Source organism: Chiloscyllium plagiosum, chromosome 16 (genome assembly GCF_004010195.1).
Source record: "Chiloscyllium plagiosum isolate BGI_BamShark_2017 chromosome 16, ASM401019v2, whole genome shotgun sequence".
NCBI classification, from domain to species: domain Eukaryota; kingdom Metazoa; phylum Chordata; class Chondrichthyes; order Orectolobiformes; family Hemiscylliidae; genus Chiloscyllium; species Chiloscyllium plagiosum.
The window spans coordinates 36,762,962-36,778,604 of record NC_057725.1 but is presented as its reverse complement, the minus strand read 5'-3'; the positions used below and the strand labels follow the sequence as shown (position 1 = coordinate 36,778,604).

General features: G+C 52.2%; 1 protein-coding gene across 2 annotated transcripts in view; it reads right to left on the bottom strand.

Moving 5' to 3' along the window:
- Window positions 1-15,643, bottom strand: part of tub (TUB bipartite transcription factor) — a 437,441-nt gene that overhangs the window by 226,395 nt on the left and 195,403 nt on the right. Inside the window, exon 1 of one of the 2 annotated variants that reach the window (XM_043705828.1) lies at window positions 12,950-13,052. The exons of the other annotated variant lie outside the window; for it this stretch is intronic. Within the exon in view, the coding sequence (XP_043561763.1) occupies window positions 12,950-12,969 (20 nt within the window). The 5' untranslated portion in view covers window positions 12,970-13,052. Of the gene's footprint in view, window positions 1-12,949; window positions 13,053-15,643 lie in introns of those variants that run through there. 2 annotated transcript variants of the gene reach the window in all.

Genomic DNA, 15,643 nt, shown 5'->3' with positions numbered 1-15,643 from the left:
CCAGAGCACGAGAACCATTCCGACCCAGTGCACGAGAGCCATTCCGACCCAGATCATGAGAAGCTTTCCGACCCAGTAGCCGAGAACTATTCCAGTCCAGCGCAAGAGAGCCGTTCCGACCCAGTGCACGAGAACCATTCCGGCCCAGAGCACGATAGCCATTCCGACCCAGAGCACGATAGCCATTCCGACCCAGAGCATGAGAGCCATTCTGACCCAGAGCACGAGAACCATTCCGACCCAGAGCACGATAGCCATTCGGACCCAGAGCATGAGAGTCATTCCGACCGAGAGCACGAGAACCGCTCCGGCCCAGAGCACGAGAACCATTCCAACCCAGAGCATGAGCGCCATACTGACCCAGTGCACGAGAACCATTCTGACCACGAGCACGAGAGCCATTCCGATCCAGAGCACGAGAGCCATTCTGACCCAGAGCACGAGAGCCATTCCGACCCAGAGCACGAGAACCATTCCAACCCAGTGCACGAGAGCCATTCTGACCCAGAGCATGAGAGCCATTCCAACCCAGTGCACGAGAACTATTCTGACCCAGAGCACGAGAGCCATTCCAACCCAGTGCACGAAAACTATTCTGACCCAGAGCACGAGAGCCATTCCGACCAAGAGCATGAGAGACATTCCGACCCATAGCACGGGAGCCATTCCAGCCGAGAGCATGAGAGCCTTTCTGACCCAGTGAATGAGAGCCATTCTGACCGAGAGCACGAGAACCGTTCCGACCCAGTGCACGAGAGCCATTCCGACGCAGACACGAGAGCCGTTCCGACTGAGCACAAGAACCATTCCGACCCACAGCACGAGAACCATTCCGACCGAGAGCACGAGAGCCATTCCGACCCAGAGCACGAGAACCATTCCGACCCTGTGCACGAGAGCCATTCCAACCCAGAGGACAAGAGCCATTCCAAACCAGAGCACCAGAACCATTCCGACCCAGAGCATGAGCCATTCCAACCCAGTGCATGACAACATTCCGACCCAGTGCACGAGAACCATTCCGACCCACAGCACGAGAACCATTCCGGCCCAGAGCACGAGGACCATTCTGACCCAGTGCAGGAGAACCATTCCGACCCAGAGCACGAGAGCCATTCCAAACCAGAGCATCAGAACCATTCCGACCCAGAGCATCAGAACCATCCCGACCCAGAGCACGAGAGCCATTCCGACCCAGAGCATGAGAACCATTCCGACCCACAGCTCTTCTGACCCAGAGCACGATAGCCATTCCGACCCAGAGCACGATAGCCATTCCAACCAAGAGCATAAGGGTCATTCTGACCTCTAGCACGAATGCAATTCCAGACGATCCAACCCAGAGGACAAGAGACATCCCGACCTAGAGCACAAGAGCCATTCCGAACCAGAGCACGATAGCCATTCCAACCAAGAGCATAAGAGCAGAGCACGATAGCCATTCCAACCAAGAGCATAAGAGTCATTCTGACCTCTAGCACGAGTGCAATTCCAGACGATCCAACCCAGAGGACAAGAGACATCCCGACCTAGAGCACAAGAGCCATTCCGAACCAGAGCACGAGAGCTATTCCGACCATGTGCACGAGGGCCTTTCCGACCCAGAGCACGAGAGCCTTTCCGACCCAGAGCACGAGAACCATTCTGACCCAGAGCACGAGAGCTATTCCGACCATGTGCACGAGGGCCTTTCCGACCCAGAACACGAGAGCCTTTCCGACCCACAGCACGAGAACCAATCCGACCGAGAGCACGAGAGCCATTCCGTCCCAAAGCACAAGAACCATTCTGACCCGGTGCACGAGAGCCATTCCAACCCAGAGGACAAGAGCCATTCCGACCACGTGCACAAGAGCCGTTCCAACCCAGAGCATGAGAACCATTCCGACCCAGTGCACGAGAGCCATTCCAACACAGAGCACGAGAACCATTCCGACCCAGTGCACGAGAGCCATTCCAACCCAGAGCATGAGAACCATTCCGACCCAGAGCACGAGAGCCATTCCAACCGAGAGCACGAAAATCATCCCGACCCAGAGCACGAAAGCCATTCCGACCCAGAGCATGAGAACCATTCTGACCCACAGCTCGAGAACCATTCCGACTGAGAGCACGAAAATCATCCCGACCCAGAGCACGAGAGCCATTCCAACCCAGAGCACGAGAACCATTCCGACCCAGTGCACGAGAGCAATTCCGACCAAGAGCACGAGAGCCATTCCGTCCCAGAGCACGAAAACCATTCCGACCCCGTGCACAAGAGCCATTCCAACCCAGAGCACGAGAACCATTCCGACCCAGAGCACGAGAGCCATTCCGACCGAGAGCACGAGAACCATTCCGACCGAGAACACGAGAGCCATTACGACCCAGAGCACGAGAGCCGTTCCGACCCAGAGCACAAGAACCATTCCAACCCAGATCATGAGAGTCATTCTGACCGAGAGCACGAGAACCATTCCGACCGAGAGCACGAAAGCCATTCTGAACCCGTGCACGAGAGCCGTTCCGACCGAGAGCACGTGTGCTGTTCTGACCCAGATCATGAGAGCCATTCCGATCCAGTACACGAGAGCCATTCCGACCGAGAGCACGAAAATCATCCCGACCCACAACACAAGACCCATTCCGATCGAGAGCATGAGAACCATTCCAACCCAGAGCACGAGAACCATTATAACCAGAGCACGAGAGCCATTCCAACTAAGAGCACGAGAACTATTCCGACCCAGAGCATGAGCGCCATTCCGACCCAGACACGAGAATCATTCTGACCGAGAGCACGAGAGCCATTCCAACCCAGTGCGAGAGAACATTCCGACCGAGATCATGAGAGCCATTCCAAACCAGGGAACGAGAACCATTCCGACCCAGTGCACGAGAGCCATTCTGACCCAGAGCATGAGAGCCATTCCAACCCAGAGCATGAGAGCCATTCCAACCCAGTGCACGAGAGCTATTCCGACCCAGAGCAAGAGAGCCATTCCGACCCAGAGCATGCGAGTCATTCCAACCCATAGCACGAGAGCCATTCCAGCCGAGAGCATGCGAGCAATTCTGACCCAGTGCACGAGAACCATTCTGACCCAGTGCACGAGAACCATTCTGACCTAGTGCACGAGAGCCATTCCGGCCCAGAGCACGAGAGCTATTCCGACCCAGAGCATGAGAGCCATTTCGACCCAGAGCATGAGAACTATTCCGACCCAGAGCACGAGAACCATTCCGACCCAGAGCACGAGAACCATTCCGACCCAGAGCACGAGAACCATTCTGACCTAGTGCACAAGAATCTTTCAAACACCGGCGCACGAGAACCATTTCGACCCAGTGCATGAGAGCCATTCCGACCGGGAGCACGAGAATCATTCCGATCCAGAGCATGAGAGCCATTCTGACCCAGTTCACGAGAACCATTCTGACCGAGAGTACGAAAATCATCCTGACCCAGAGCACAAGAACATTCTGACCCAGAGCATGAGAGCCATTCCAACCCCGACACGAGAATCATTCCAACCCAGAGCACGAGACCCGTTCCGACCCAGAGCACGAGAACCAGTCCGACCTAGAGCACGAGACCCATTCTGACCCACAGCACAAGAACCATTCCAACACAGAGCACGAGAGCCGTTCCGACCCAGAACACGAGAACCATTCCGACCCAGAGCACGAGCACCATTCTGACCCAGAGCACGAGAGCCATTCCAACCCAAGAGCATGAGAGCCATTCTGACCCAGTTCACGAGAACCATTCCGACCGAGAGTACGAAAATCATCCTGACCCAGAGCACAAGAACATTCTGACCCAGAGCATGAGAGCCATTCCAACCCCGACAAGAGAATCATTCCAACCCAGAGCACGAGACCCGTTCCGACCCAGAGCACAAGAACCATTCCGACCTAGAGCACGAGACCCATTCTGACCCACAGCACAAGAACCATTCCAACCCAGAGCACGAGAGCCGTTCCGACCCAGAACACGAGAACCATTCCGACCCAGAGCACGAGAACCATTCTGACCCAGAGCACGAGAGCCATTCCAACCCAAGAGCATGAGATTCATTCCGATCCAGAGCACGAGAACCATTCTGACCCAGAGAACGAGAGCCATTCCGACCCAGAGCATGAGAGCCGTTCCAACCCAGAGCACGAGAACCATTCCAACCCAGAGCACGAGAGCCATTCCGACCAAGAGCACGAGAGCCATTCCGACCCAGACACGAGAACCATTCTGACCCAGAGCACGAGAGCCTTTCCGACCGGGAGCATGCGAACCATTCCAACCCAGAGCATGAGAGCCATTCTGACCCAGAGCATGAGAGCCATTCCGACCCAGAGCACGTGAACTATTCTGACCCAGAGCACGAGAGCCATTCCAACCCAGAGTACGAGAACCTTTCCAACCCAGAGCAAAAGAGCCATTCCGACACAGAGCACAAGAGCCATTCCGACCGAGAGCAGGAGAACCATTCCGACCGAGAGCACGAGAACCATTCCGACCGCGAGCACAAGAGCAATTCCGGCCCAGAGCACGAGAGCTTTTCCGAACGAGAGCATGAGAACCATTCCAACCCAGAGCACGAGAAGCTTTCCAACCCAGAGCACGAGAACCATTCCAACTCAGAGCACGAGAACTATTCCGACCCTGTGCACAATAACCATTCCGACCCAGTGCATGAGAGTCATTCCGACCCAGAGCAGGAGATCTATTCCGCACTGGAAAATGAGAGCCATTCCAAACCAGTGCACGAGAGCCATTCTGACCCAGTGCACGAGAGCCATTCCGACCCAGTGCACGAGAACCATTCCAACCGACAGCACGAGAGCCATTCCGACCGAGAGTATGAGAGCCATTCCGACCGAGAGTATGAGAGCCATTCCGACGAGAGCCATTCCGACCGAGAGTATGAGAGCCATTCCGACCGAGAGCACAAGAACCATTCCAACCTCGAGCATGAGATCCATTCCAACCCAGTGCTCAAGAGCGATTCCAAACCAAAACCAGAGAGCCATTCCGACCCAGTGCATGAGAGCCATTCTGACCCAGAGCACGAGAGCCATTCCGACCCAGAGCACGAGAGCCATTCCAACCGACAGCACGAGAGCCATTCCGACCGAGAGCACGAGAACCATTCTGACCCAGAGCACGAGAACCATTCCGACCCAGAGCACGAGAGCCATTCCGGCCACGTGCACGAGAACCATTCTGACCCAGAGCACGAGAACCATTCCGACCCAGAGCATGAGGGCCATTCCGACCGAGAGCACGAGAACCATTCTGACCCAGAACACGAGAGCTGTTCCGACCCAGAGCACGAGAACCATTCCGACCCGGAGCACGAGAGCCATTCCGACCGAGAGCACGAGAGCCATTCCGACCCAGAGCACGAGAGTCATTCCAACCCGGTGCACAAGTGCCATTCCAACCCAGAACCAGAGAGCCATTCCGATCCAGAGCATGAGAGCCATTCTGACCCAGTGCACGAGAGCCATTCCGACCCAGTACATGAGAACCATTCCAACCCAGAGCACGAGAACCATTCTGACGAGCTATTCCAACCCAGTGCACGAGAGCCATTCCGACCCAGAGCACGAGAGCCATTCCGACCAAGTGCACAAGAGCCATTCCGGCCCAGAACCAGAGAGCCATTCCGACCCGGAGCACGAGGCCATTCAGACTCAGAACCAGAGAGCCATTCCAACTCAGAGCATGAGAGCTATTCCAACCCAGTGCACGAGAGCCATTCCGACCCAGAGCACGAGAGCCATTCCGACCAAGTGCACAAGAGCCATTCCGGCCCAGAACCAGAGAGCCATTCCGACCCGGAGCAAAGTGCCATTCCGACTCAGAACCAGAGAGCCATTCCAACTCAGAGCATGAGAGCTATTCCAACCCAGTGCACGAGAGCCATTCCGACCCAGAGCACGAGAACCATTCCGACCGAGAACCAGAGACCCATTCCAACCCAGAGCACGAGAGTCTTTCCAACTCAGTGCATGAGAGCCATTCCAACCCAGAACACGAGAACCATTCCGACCCAGAACCAGAGAACCATTCCGACCCAGTGCACGAGAATAATTCCGACCTAGAGCACGAGAGACATTCCGACCTAGAGCACGAGAGACATTCCGACCCAGAGAACGAGAGACATTCCAACTCAGGGCACGAAAGCCATTCCGACCCAGGACACGAAAGCCATTCTGGTACCCAGACCATGAGAACCATTCTGACCCTGTGCATGAGAACCATTCTGACCCTGTGCATGAGAGCCATTCTGACCCACTGCACGAGCGCCATTCCGACCCAGAACACAAGAGTCATTCCGACCCAGTGCACAAGAGCCACTCCGACCTAGAACCAGAGAGCCATTCCGACTTAGAACCAGAGAGCCATTCCGACCCAGAACCAGAGAGCCATTCCGACTCAGAACATGAGAGCCATTCCACCCCAGTGCATGAGAGCCATTCCGACCCAGCGCAAGAGAACCATTCCAACCCAGAGCATGAGCGCCATACTGACCCAGTGCACAAGAACCATTCTGACCCAGAGCACAAGAGCCATTCCGACCGACAGCATGAGAGCCAAACCGACCCAGAACACAGAAGCCATTCCAACCCAGTGCACGAGAGCCATTACAACCCAGAGCACGAGAACCATTCCGACCCAGTACACGAGAACCATTCCAACCCAGTACATGAGAACCATTCCAACCCAGAGCACGAGAACCATTCTGACCCAGAGCACAAGAGCCATTCCAACCCAGTGCACGAGAACCATTCCGACCCAGAGCATGAGTGCCATTCCGACCCTGACACGAGAACCATTCCGACCCAGACACGAGAACCATTCTGACCGAGAGCACGAGAACCATTTCGACCGCGAGCACGAGAGCCATTCTGACCCAGAGCACGAGAGCCATTCCGACCCAGAGCACGTGAACTATTCTGACCCAGATCACGAGAGCCATTCTGACCCAGAGCACGAGAACCATTCCGACCCAGAGCATAAACGCCATAATGACCCAGTGCACAAGAACCATTCCGACCAAGAGCACGAGAGCCATTCCGATCGAGAGCACGAGAGCCATTCCGACCCAAGCACAAGAACCATTCCGACCCAGAGCATAAACGCCATAATGACCCAGTGCACGAGAGCCATTCCGACCCAGTGCACGAGAACCATTCTGATCCAGAGCACGAGAGTCATTCTGACCGAGAGCACATGAACCATTCCGACCCAGCGCATGTGAACCATTCTGACCCAGTGCACGAAAGCCATTCCGACCTAGAACATGAGAGCCATTCCGACCCAGGGCACGAGAGCCATTCCGAACCAGTGCACGAATGCTATTCCGACCCAGTTCACGAGAACAATTCCGACCTACAGCACGAGTGGTATTCCGACCCAGTGCACGAGAACAATTCCGACCCAGTACACGAGCGCCATTTTGATCCAGAGCCCAAAAGCCATTCCGACCCAGAGCACGAGAGCCATTCCAACCCAGAGCACGAGAGCCATTTCAATCCAGAGCATGAAAACCATTATGACCCAGAGCACGAGAACCATTCCGACGCTGAACCGGAGAGCCATTCCGATTCAGAGCACGAGAGCCATTCCAACCAAGTGCACGAGAGCCATTCCAACCCAGTGCACGAGAGCCAGTCCAACCCAGTGCATGAGAGCCATTCCAACCTATAGCACGAGAGCCATTCCAACCCAGAGTACGAGAGCCATTCCGATCCAGAGTATGAGAACCATTCTGACCCAGAGCACAAGAACCATTCCGACCCAGAGCATGAGCGCCATTCTGACCCAGAGCACGAGAACCATTCCGACCTAGAGCACAAGAACCATTCCAACCGAGAGCATGAGAACCATTCCGACCCAGTGCACAAGAACCATTCCGACCCAGAACATGAGATCCATTCCAGAGAGACATTCTGACCCAGTGCACAAGAACCATTCCGACCGAGAGCACAAGAACCATTCCAACCTAGAGCATGAGATCCATTCCAACCCAGTGCTCAAGAGCGATTCCAAACCAAAACCAGAGAGCCATTCCGACCCAGTGCATGAGAGCCATTCTGACCCAGAGCACGATGCCATTCCGATCCAGAGCACGAGAGACATTCCGACCCAGTGCACGAGAACCATTCCAACCGACAGCACGAGAGCCATTCCGACCGAGAGTACGAGAGCCATTCCAACCGAGAGCACGAGAACCATTCTGACCCAGAACACGAGAGCTGTTCCGACCCAGAGCACGAGAGTCATTCCAACCCGGTGCACAAGTGCCATTCCAACCCAGAACCAGAGAACCATTCTGACCCAGTGCACGAGAGCCATTCCGACCTAGAACATGAGAGCCATTCCAACCCAGATCATGAGAACCATTCCGACCTAGAGCACAAGAGCTATTCCGACCCAGAGCATGAGAACAATTCTGACCCAGTGCACAAGAGCCATTCCGACCTAGAACATGAGAGCCATTCCGACACAGAGCACGAGAGCTATTCTGATCCAGAGCACGAGAGCCATTCTGATCCAGAGCACAAGAGCCATTCCGACCCAGTGCACAAGAGCCATTCCGACCCAGTGCACGAGAACAATTCCAACCTAGAGCACGAGAGCCATTCCGATCCAGAGCATGAGAGCCATTCCGATACCCAGACCATTAGAACCATTCTGACCCTGTGCACGAGAGCCATTTCGACCCAGTGCACGAGCGCCATTCCGACCCAGAGCATGACAGCCATTCCGACCCAGTGCACAAGACCCACTCCGACCCAGTGCACAAGAGCCATTCTGACCCAGAGCCTGACAGCCATTCCGACCCAGTGCACAAGAACCATTCCAACCCAGTGCACGAGAACAATTCCAACCTAGAGCACGAGAGCCATTCCGGTACCCAGACCATGAAAACCATTCTGACCCTGTGCACGAGAGCCATTCCGACCCAGTGCACAAGAGCCATTCCAACCCAGTGCACGAGAACAATTCCAACCTAGAGCACGAGAGCCATTCCGACCCAGAGCACGAGAGCCATTCCGACCAAGTGCACAAGAGCCATTCCGGCCCAGAACCAGAGAGCCATTCCGACCCGGAGCACGAGGCCATTCAGACTCAGAACCAGAGAGCCATTCCAACTCAGAGCATGAGAGCTATTCCAACCCAGTGCACAAGAGCCATTCCGACCCAGAGCACGAGAACCATTCCGACCAAGAACCAGAGACCCATTCCAACCCAGAACACGAGAACCATTCCGACCCAGAACCAGAGAACCATTCCGACTTAGAGCACGGGAGCCATTTCAACCCAGAGCACGAGAGCCATTCCGACCCAGTGCACAAGAGCCATTCCAACCCAGTGCACGAGAACAATTCCAACCTAGAGCACGAGAGCCATTCCGATCCAGAGCATGAGAGCCATTCCGATACCCAGACCATGAGAACCATTCTGACCCTGTGCACGAGAGCCATTTCGACCCAGTGCACGAGCGCCATTCCGACCCAGAGCATGACAGCCATTCCGACCCAGTGCACAAGACCCACTCCGACCCAGTGCACAAGAGCCATTCCGACCCAGAGCCTGACAGCCATTCCGACCCAGTGCACAAGAGCCATTCCAACCCAATGCACGAGAACAATTCCAACCTAGAGCACGAGAGCCATTCCAACCCAGAGTATGAGAGCCATTCCGGTACCCAGACCATGAGAACCATTCTGACCCTGTGCACGAGAGACATTCTGACCCAGTGCACGAGAGCCATTCCGACCCAGAGCACGAAAGCCATTCCAACCAAGTGCACAAGAGCCATTCCGGCCCAGAACCAGAGAGCCATTCCAACCTGGAGCACGAGGCCATTCAGACTCAGAGCCAGAGAGCCATTCCGACTCAGAGCATGAGAGCTATTCCAACCCAGAGCACGAGAGCCATTCCGACCCAGAGCACGAGAGCCATTCCGACCCAGAGCACGAGAACCATTCCGACCGAGAACCAGAGACCCATTCCAACCCAGCGCACGAGAGTCTTTCCAACCCAGTGCATGAGAGCCATTCCGACCCAGAACACAAGAACCATTCCGACCCAGAACCAGAGAACCATTCCGACTTAGAGCATGGGAGCCATTTCAACCCAGTGCACGAGAGCCATTCCGACACAGTGCACAAGAGCCACTCTGACCTAGAGCACGAGAGCCATTCCGACCTAGAGCATGAGAACCATTCCGACCCAGTGCACGAGAGCCATTCCAACCCAGAGCACGAGAGACATTCCAACCCAGTGCACAAGAGCCACTCCAACCCAGAAACAGAGAGTCATTCCGATCCAGTGCACGAGAGCCGTTCCGACCCAGAGATTGAGCGCGATTCTGACCCAGTGCACAAGAACAATTCAGACATTGTGCACGAGAACCATTCCGACCCAGTGCACAAGAGCCATTCCGACCCAGTGCACGAGAACCATTCCGAACTAGAACATGAGAGCCATTCTGACCCAGTGCACGAGAATAATTCCGACCTAGACCACGAGAGACATTCCGACCTAGAGCACGAGAGACATTCCGACCCAGAGCACGAGAGACATTCCAACTCAGGGCACGAGAGCCATTCCGACCCAGGACACGAAAGCCATTCTGGTACCCAGACCACGAGAACCATTCTGACCCTGTGCATGAGAGCCATTCTGACCCACTGCACGAGAGTCATTCCGACCCAGTGCACAAGAGCCATTCTGACCTAGAACCAGAGAGCCATTCTGACCTAGAACCAGAGAGCCATTCCGACCTAGAACCAGAGAGCCATTCCGACCCAGAACCGAGAGCCATTCCAACCCAGTGCACGAGAACCATTCCAACCTAGAACCAGAGAGCCATTCCGACCTAGAACCAGAGAGCCATTCCGACCCAGTGCACGAGAACCATTCCAACCTAGAACCAGAGAGCCATTCCGACCCAGAACCAGAGAGCCATTCCGACCCAGAGCACGAGAGCCATTCCAACCCAGTGCATGAGAGCCATTCCGACCCAGCGCAAGAGAACCATTCTGACCCAGAACACAAGAGCCATTCCGACCGAGAGCATGAGAGCCAAACCGACCCAGAACACAGAAGCCATTCCAACCCAGTGCACGAGAGCCATTCCGACCCAGTGCACGAGAGTCATTCCGACCCAGTGCACGAGAACCATTCCGAACTGGAACATGAGAGGCATTCTGACCCAGTGCACGAGAACAATTTCGACCTAGAGCACGAGAGACATTCCGACCCAGGGCACAAGAGCCATTCCGACCCAGGGCACAAAAGCCATTCTGGTACCCCGACCACGAGAACCATTCTGACCCTGTGCATGAGAGCCATTCTGACCCACTGCACGAGTGCCATTCCGAACCAGAGCATGAGAGCTATTCCGACCACGAGCATGAGAGCCATTCCAACCCAGAGCACGAGAGCCATTCTGACCGAGTGCACAAGAGCCACTCCGACCTAGAACCAGAGAGCCATTCCGACCTAGAACCAGAGAGCCATTCCGACCTAGAACCAGAGAGCCATTCCGACTCAGAACACGAGAGCCATTCCAACCTAGTGCATGAGAACCATTCCAACCCAGAGCATGAGCGCCATACCGACCCAGTGCACAAGAACCATTCTGACCCAGAGCACGAGAGCCATTCTGACCCAGAGCACGAGAGCCATTCTGACCCAGAGCACGAGAGCCATTCCGACCCAGAGCACGAGAACCATTCCGACCCAGAGCACGAGAACCATTCCGACCCAGAGCACGAGAACCATTCCGACCCAGAGCATAAAAGCCATAATGACCCAGTGCACAAGAACCATTCCGACCCAGAGCACGAGAGCCATTCCGATCGAGAGCACGAGAGCCATTCCGACCCAGAGCACGAGAGCCATTCCGACCCAGAGCATAAACGCCATAATGACCCAGTGCACAAGAACCATTCCAACCGAGAGCATGAGAACCATTCCGACCCAGTGCACAAGAACCATTCCGACCCAGAGCACGAGAGCCATTCCGATCCAGAGTATGAGAACCATTCTGACCCAGAACACAAGAACCATTCCGACCCAGAGCATGAGCGCCATTCTGACCCAGAGCACGAGAACCAATCCGACCTAGAGCACAAGAACCATTCCGACCGAGAGCATGAGAACCATTCCGACCCAGTGCACAAGAACCATTCCGACCCAGAACATGAGATCCATTCCAGAGAGACATTCTGACCGAGAGCACAAGAACCATTCCAACCTAGAGCATGAGATCCATTCCAACCCAGTGCTCAAGAGCGATTCCAAACCAAAACCAGAGAGCCATTCCGACCCAGTGCATGAGAGCCATTCCGACCCAGAGCACGAGAGCCATTCCGACCCAGAGCACGAGAGCCATTCCGACCCGGAGCACGAGAGCCATTCTGACCCAGAGCACGAGAGCCATTTCGATCCAGTGCACAAGACCCACTCCGACCCAGAACCAGAAAGCCATTCCAACCGAGAGCACGAGAGGCATTCCGACTCAGAGCACGAGAGCTATTCTGACCCAGAGCATGAGAACCATTCCGACCCAGTGCACGAGAGCCATTCTGACCGAGAGCACGAGAGCCATTCCGACCCAGAACCAGAGAGCCATTCCAACCCAATGCATGAGAGCCATTCTAATTCAATTCATCAAAAGCTCACTTTGATCCATTTAAAGCTTCAATGCATTCCAGAAGTTTCTCTGTCTACTGCTCTTAACAAATTCACACATCACAGTTCAGAAACAAAATTACTGCAGTCGAAACAAAGCAACTATCTTTAAAACTGTACCCAGTTGTTATCAAACACTTCAGTCAATCTGTATGTTCCTGTCTGTACCGTAGACAATACAGCAACAGTTCTCAGCAAGTGGGACAAAAGTAAAGTGAATGCATAAAAGCTCACTGAAATTACTCTTACCGATATTTACTTTCCTTCATTTCAGCAAATGTTTACAAGGTGGACACAATGCTCATTCACTGTAGAAACAATAACCGTCTCTGCTGGATTTCTGCTTCCTGCTGCTCGCTCTGGCGTAGTAATATGAAAGCAAATCCTGATACAGTCAGGCTAAACAGTTTCTCAACATTGCTATGAAGTTGAAGGCTGAGTGCAAAACTGTGGTAATCGACACTGCCAAGGATAGGTGGGGGGTGGAAAGGTCTAGTTTGCTGGAAGTGCAATTAAATAATTCAGTTTTATTTAAATACTTTTAATACTTAACAATTTCAAAACATATTAAGCAGAGATTATAATCAGTACTTATGACCAAATAAAGGTTACAGTGGCAGCACAGGAGCAAAGGCTCAGTAGCAAGAAACAGAAAATTTGTGACTGGTTGTTTTTGGAATGAGGAAAGTGTACAATAAAACTAGTTCCCAGTGGGTCAGTACAAAGACCATTGCTGATCTATGTCAAATTGTTTTGATTTGTCAACATTTAGCTTGCATTTAGTTACATATAGTGATCAAGTAATCAAAACTTTTCAATTGATTTAACCCATTATTTCCTGTTTAATCACGCTCTGTGCAGGGCATTACTATAACATGCGACTGACTCTTTACGTGTTCAGCTAACAAGTGAGATGTGCCACAATGTGCGTAGGCATTGACAGAGGTGCTCCTTTACCTGCAGGAAATGTTTATATTATCTCTCTTAAGATGAGAACTAGGTGTGGATAATGTGGTAAAAATATTCTACAGAATATTTATTACAGCTGACTGTTATGCATAAGCATTGAATTCAAAGACATTGAAGTGTTTAGAGTCATAGAGATGTACAGCAGAGAAACAGACCCTACAGTCCAACTCATCCATGCCAACCAGATATCCCAACCTAATCTAGTCCCACTTGCCAGCACCCGGCCCATACTTCCAAAGCCTTCCTACTCATGTACCATCCAGATGTCTTTTAAATGTTGCAATTGTACCAGCCTCCACCACTTCCTCTGGCAGCTCATTCCATACACGCACCACCCTCTGCATGAAAACGTTGCCCCTTACTTCTCTTTTATATTTGTGCTAATACAATGCTTTTCATCAACAATGAGTACCATGCTTCAAATGACCCAAGAGTTCTGCATTATTAGAGTTTCAGTACTGAGGGAGTTCTGCAATATGGAGTTTGTGATCTTTATACCGTCCATTCATGTGCTATAATACAATGATGATATCATTAGTATGTCCCTGATTGTGACACATAAAATAACACTCCATGTATCTTCATGCCAGTGTAAGCTACACCTTTATTATTTAACAGTTGAAACAAATGCTGTGAAGGTTGACTAGATCCACTTTGGAATGATTATCCAATGTTAGCAATTCACAGAAACATAGAAACAGGAGTAAAAGTGGGCCATTCAGCCCTTTGACCATGCTCCCCCATTCATTATGATCATGGCTAATTCACAAATTCAGTCTTCTATTCTCACTTTTCCTTTGATACCGTCAGCTCCAAGAAATAAGTCGAACTCCTCTTGAAAACATGCAATATTTTGTCCTCAACCACTTCTGTGATAAAGCTTTCCAGAGGTTCATCACGTTTTGGCACTATCTTGCACTCAAGATATTTTTCATCAACCTAGTCAGAGCTGTTTTTGTACATTTCTGGAACAGGTGGCACTTGACCCTTGGCCTCCTGGCACTGAGGTAGTGTGCTGGAAATAAAATTCCTGCATTCTCATATTAAATGTGAAACAATTTAGTGAAACCATCCAAAGTCCTCAATAAACTACCTGACTGATAAATTCAGGTTAAAAACATTCATCGATTTCAAGTATTATGCTTGTAACTGCTGCTTGTCTAACACATGCAACCCTTAGGCTTCTTATTCAAATAAACAGAATGTTTTTCACTTTTTCCAAGAAAAGGATCTTTCTGGGAGCTTCATATGTGCTTTCAACCCATGATGCTTTTACTCAACTACCAAAATTACTTTGCTTAACCTTTGCAAATTCAACATAGGTTCTCCTCAAGTTTCAAAACTTTTGCCTGTATCATTCAGGGACTAACTTTTCAACCCCCCAGAATTGTTTTCTTGATAGGATCATAATCCCGAGAAACCACCTCTGACAGTGAAGCACAAAATTCATGTACTTGCCTGTCAACTTGCTCTGCATAAGCATTCACAAGCTTTTTGACCGCTGCTCCTTCATCATGTGGAGTGAAGAGAGGCACACAAGCACAGAATTGAAAGGCAGAGAGATCAAAAGATCATTCAAATGGTGTGAGTGGAGTGTCAACAGGCTGAATCATAAGTCTCTGCGGGTGATCAAAAGTGTCAGATGATGTGAGTAAAGTGTCAACAGAATAACAAGTGAGTAGCCATTTGGTGCTTTTTCAGCACTACCTTATTTTTTACTTTTTGTAATCACCTCCCTGCTACAATTCATTGGATTATAGGTCATCCCTTCACTTGCTATTCAGCTGTTGACACTTTACTCACACCATCTGACACATTTGATCACCTGCAGAGACTTGTTATTCAACCTGTCAACACTTCACACACAATTTGTCTGTTCTTTTGATCTCTCTGCCATAAAGTCTGCACCTTTGTGCCTCTCTTCACCTCACCTGATGAAGGAGCAGCGCTCTGAAAGCTTGTGATTTCAAATAA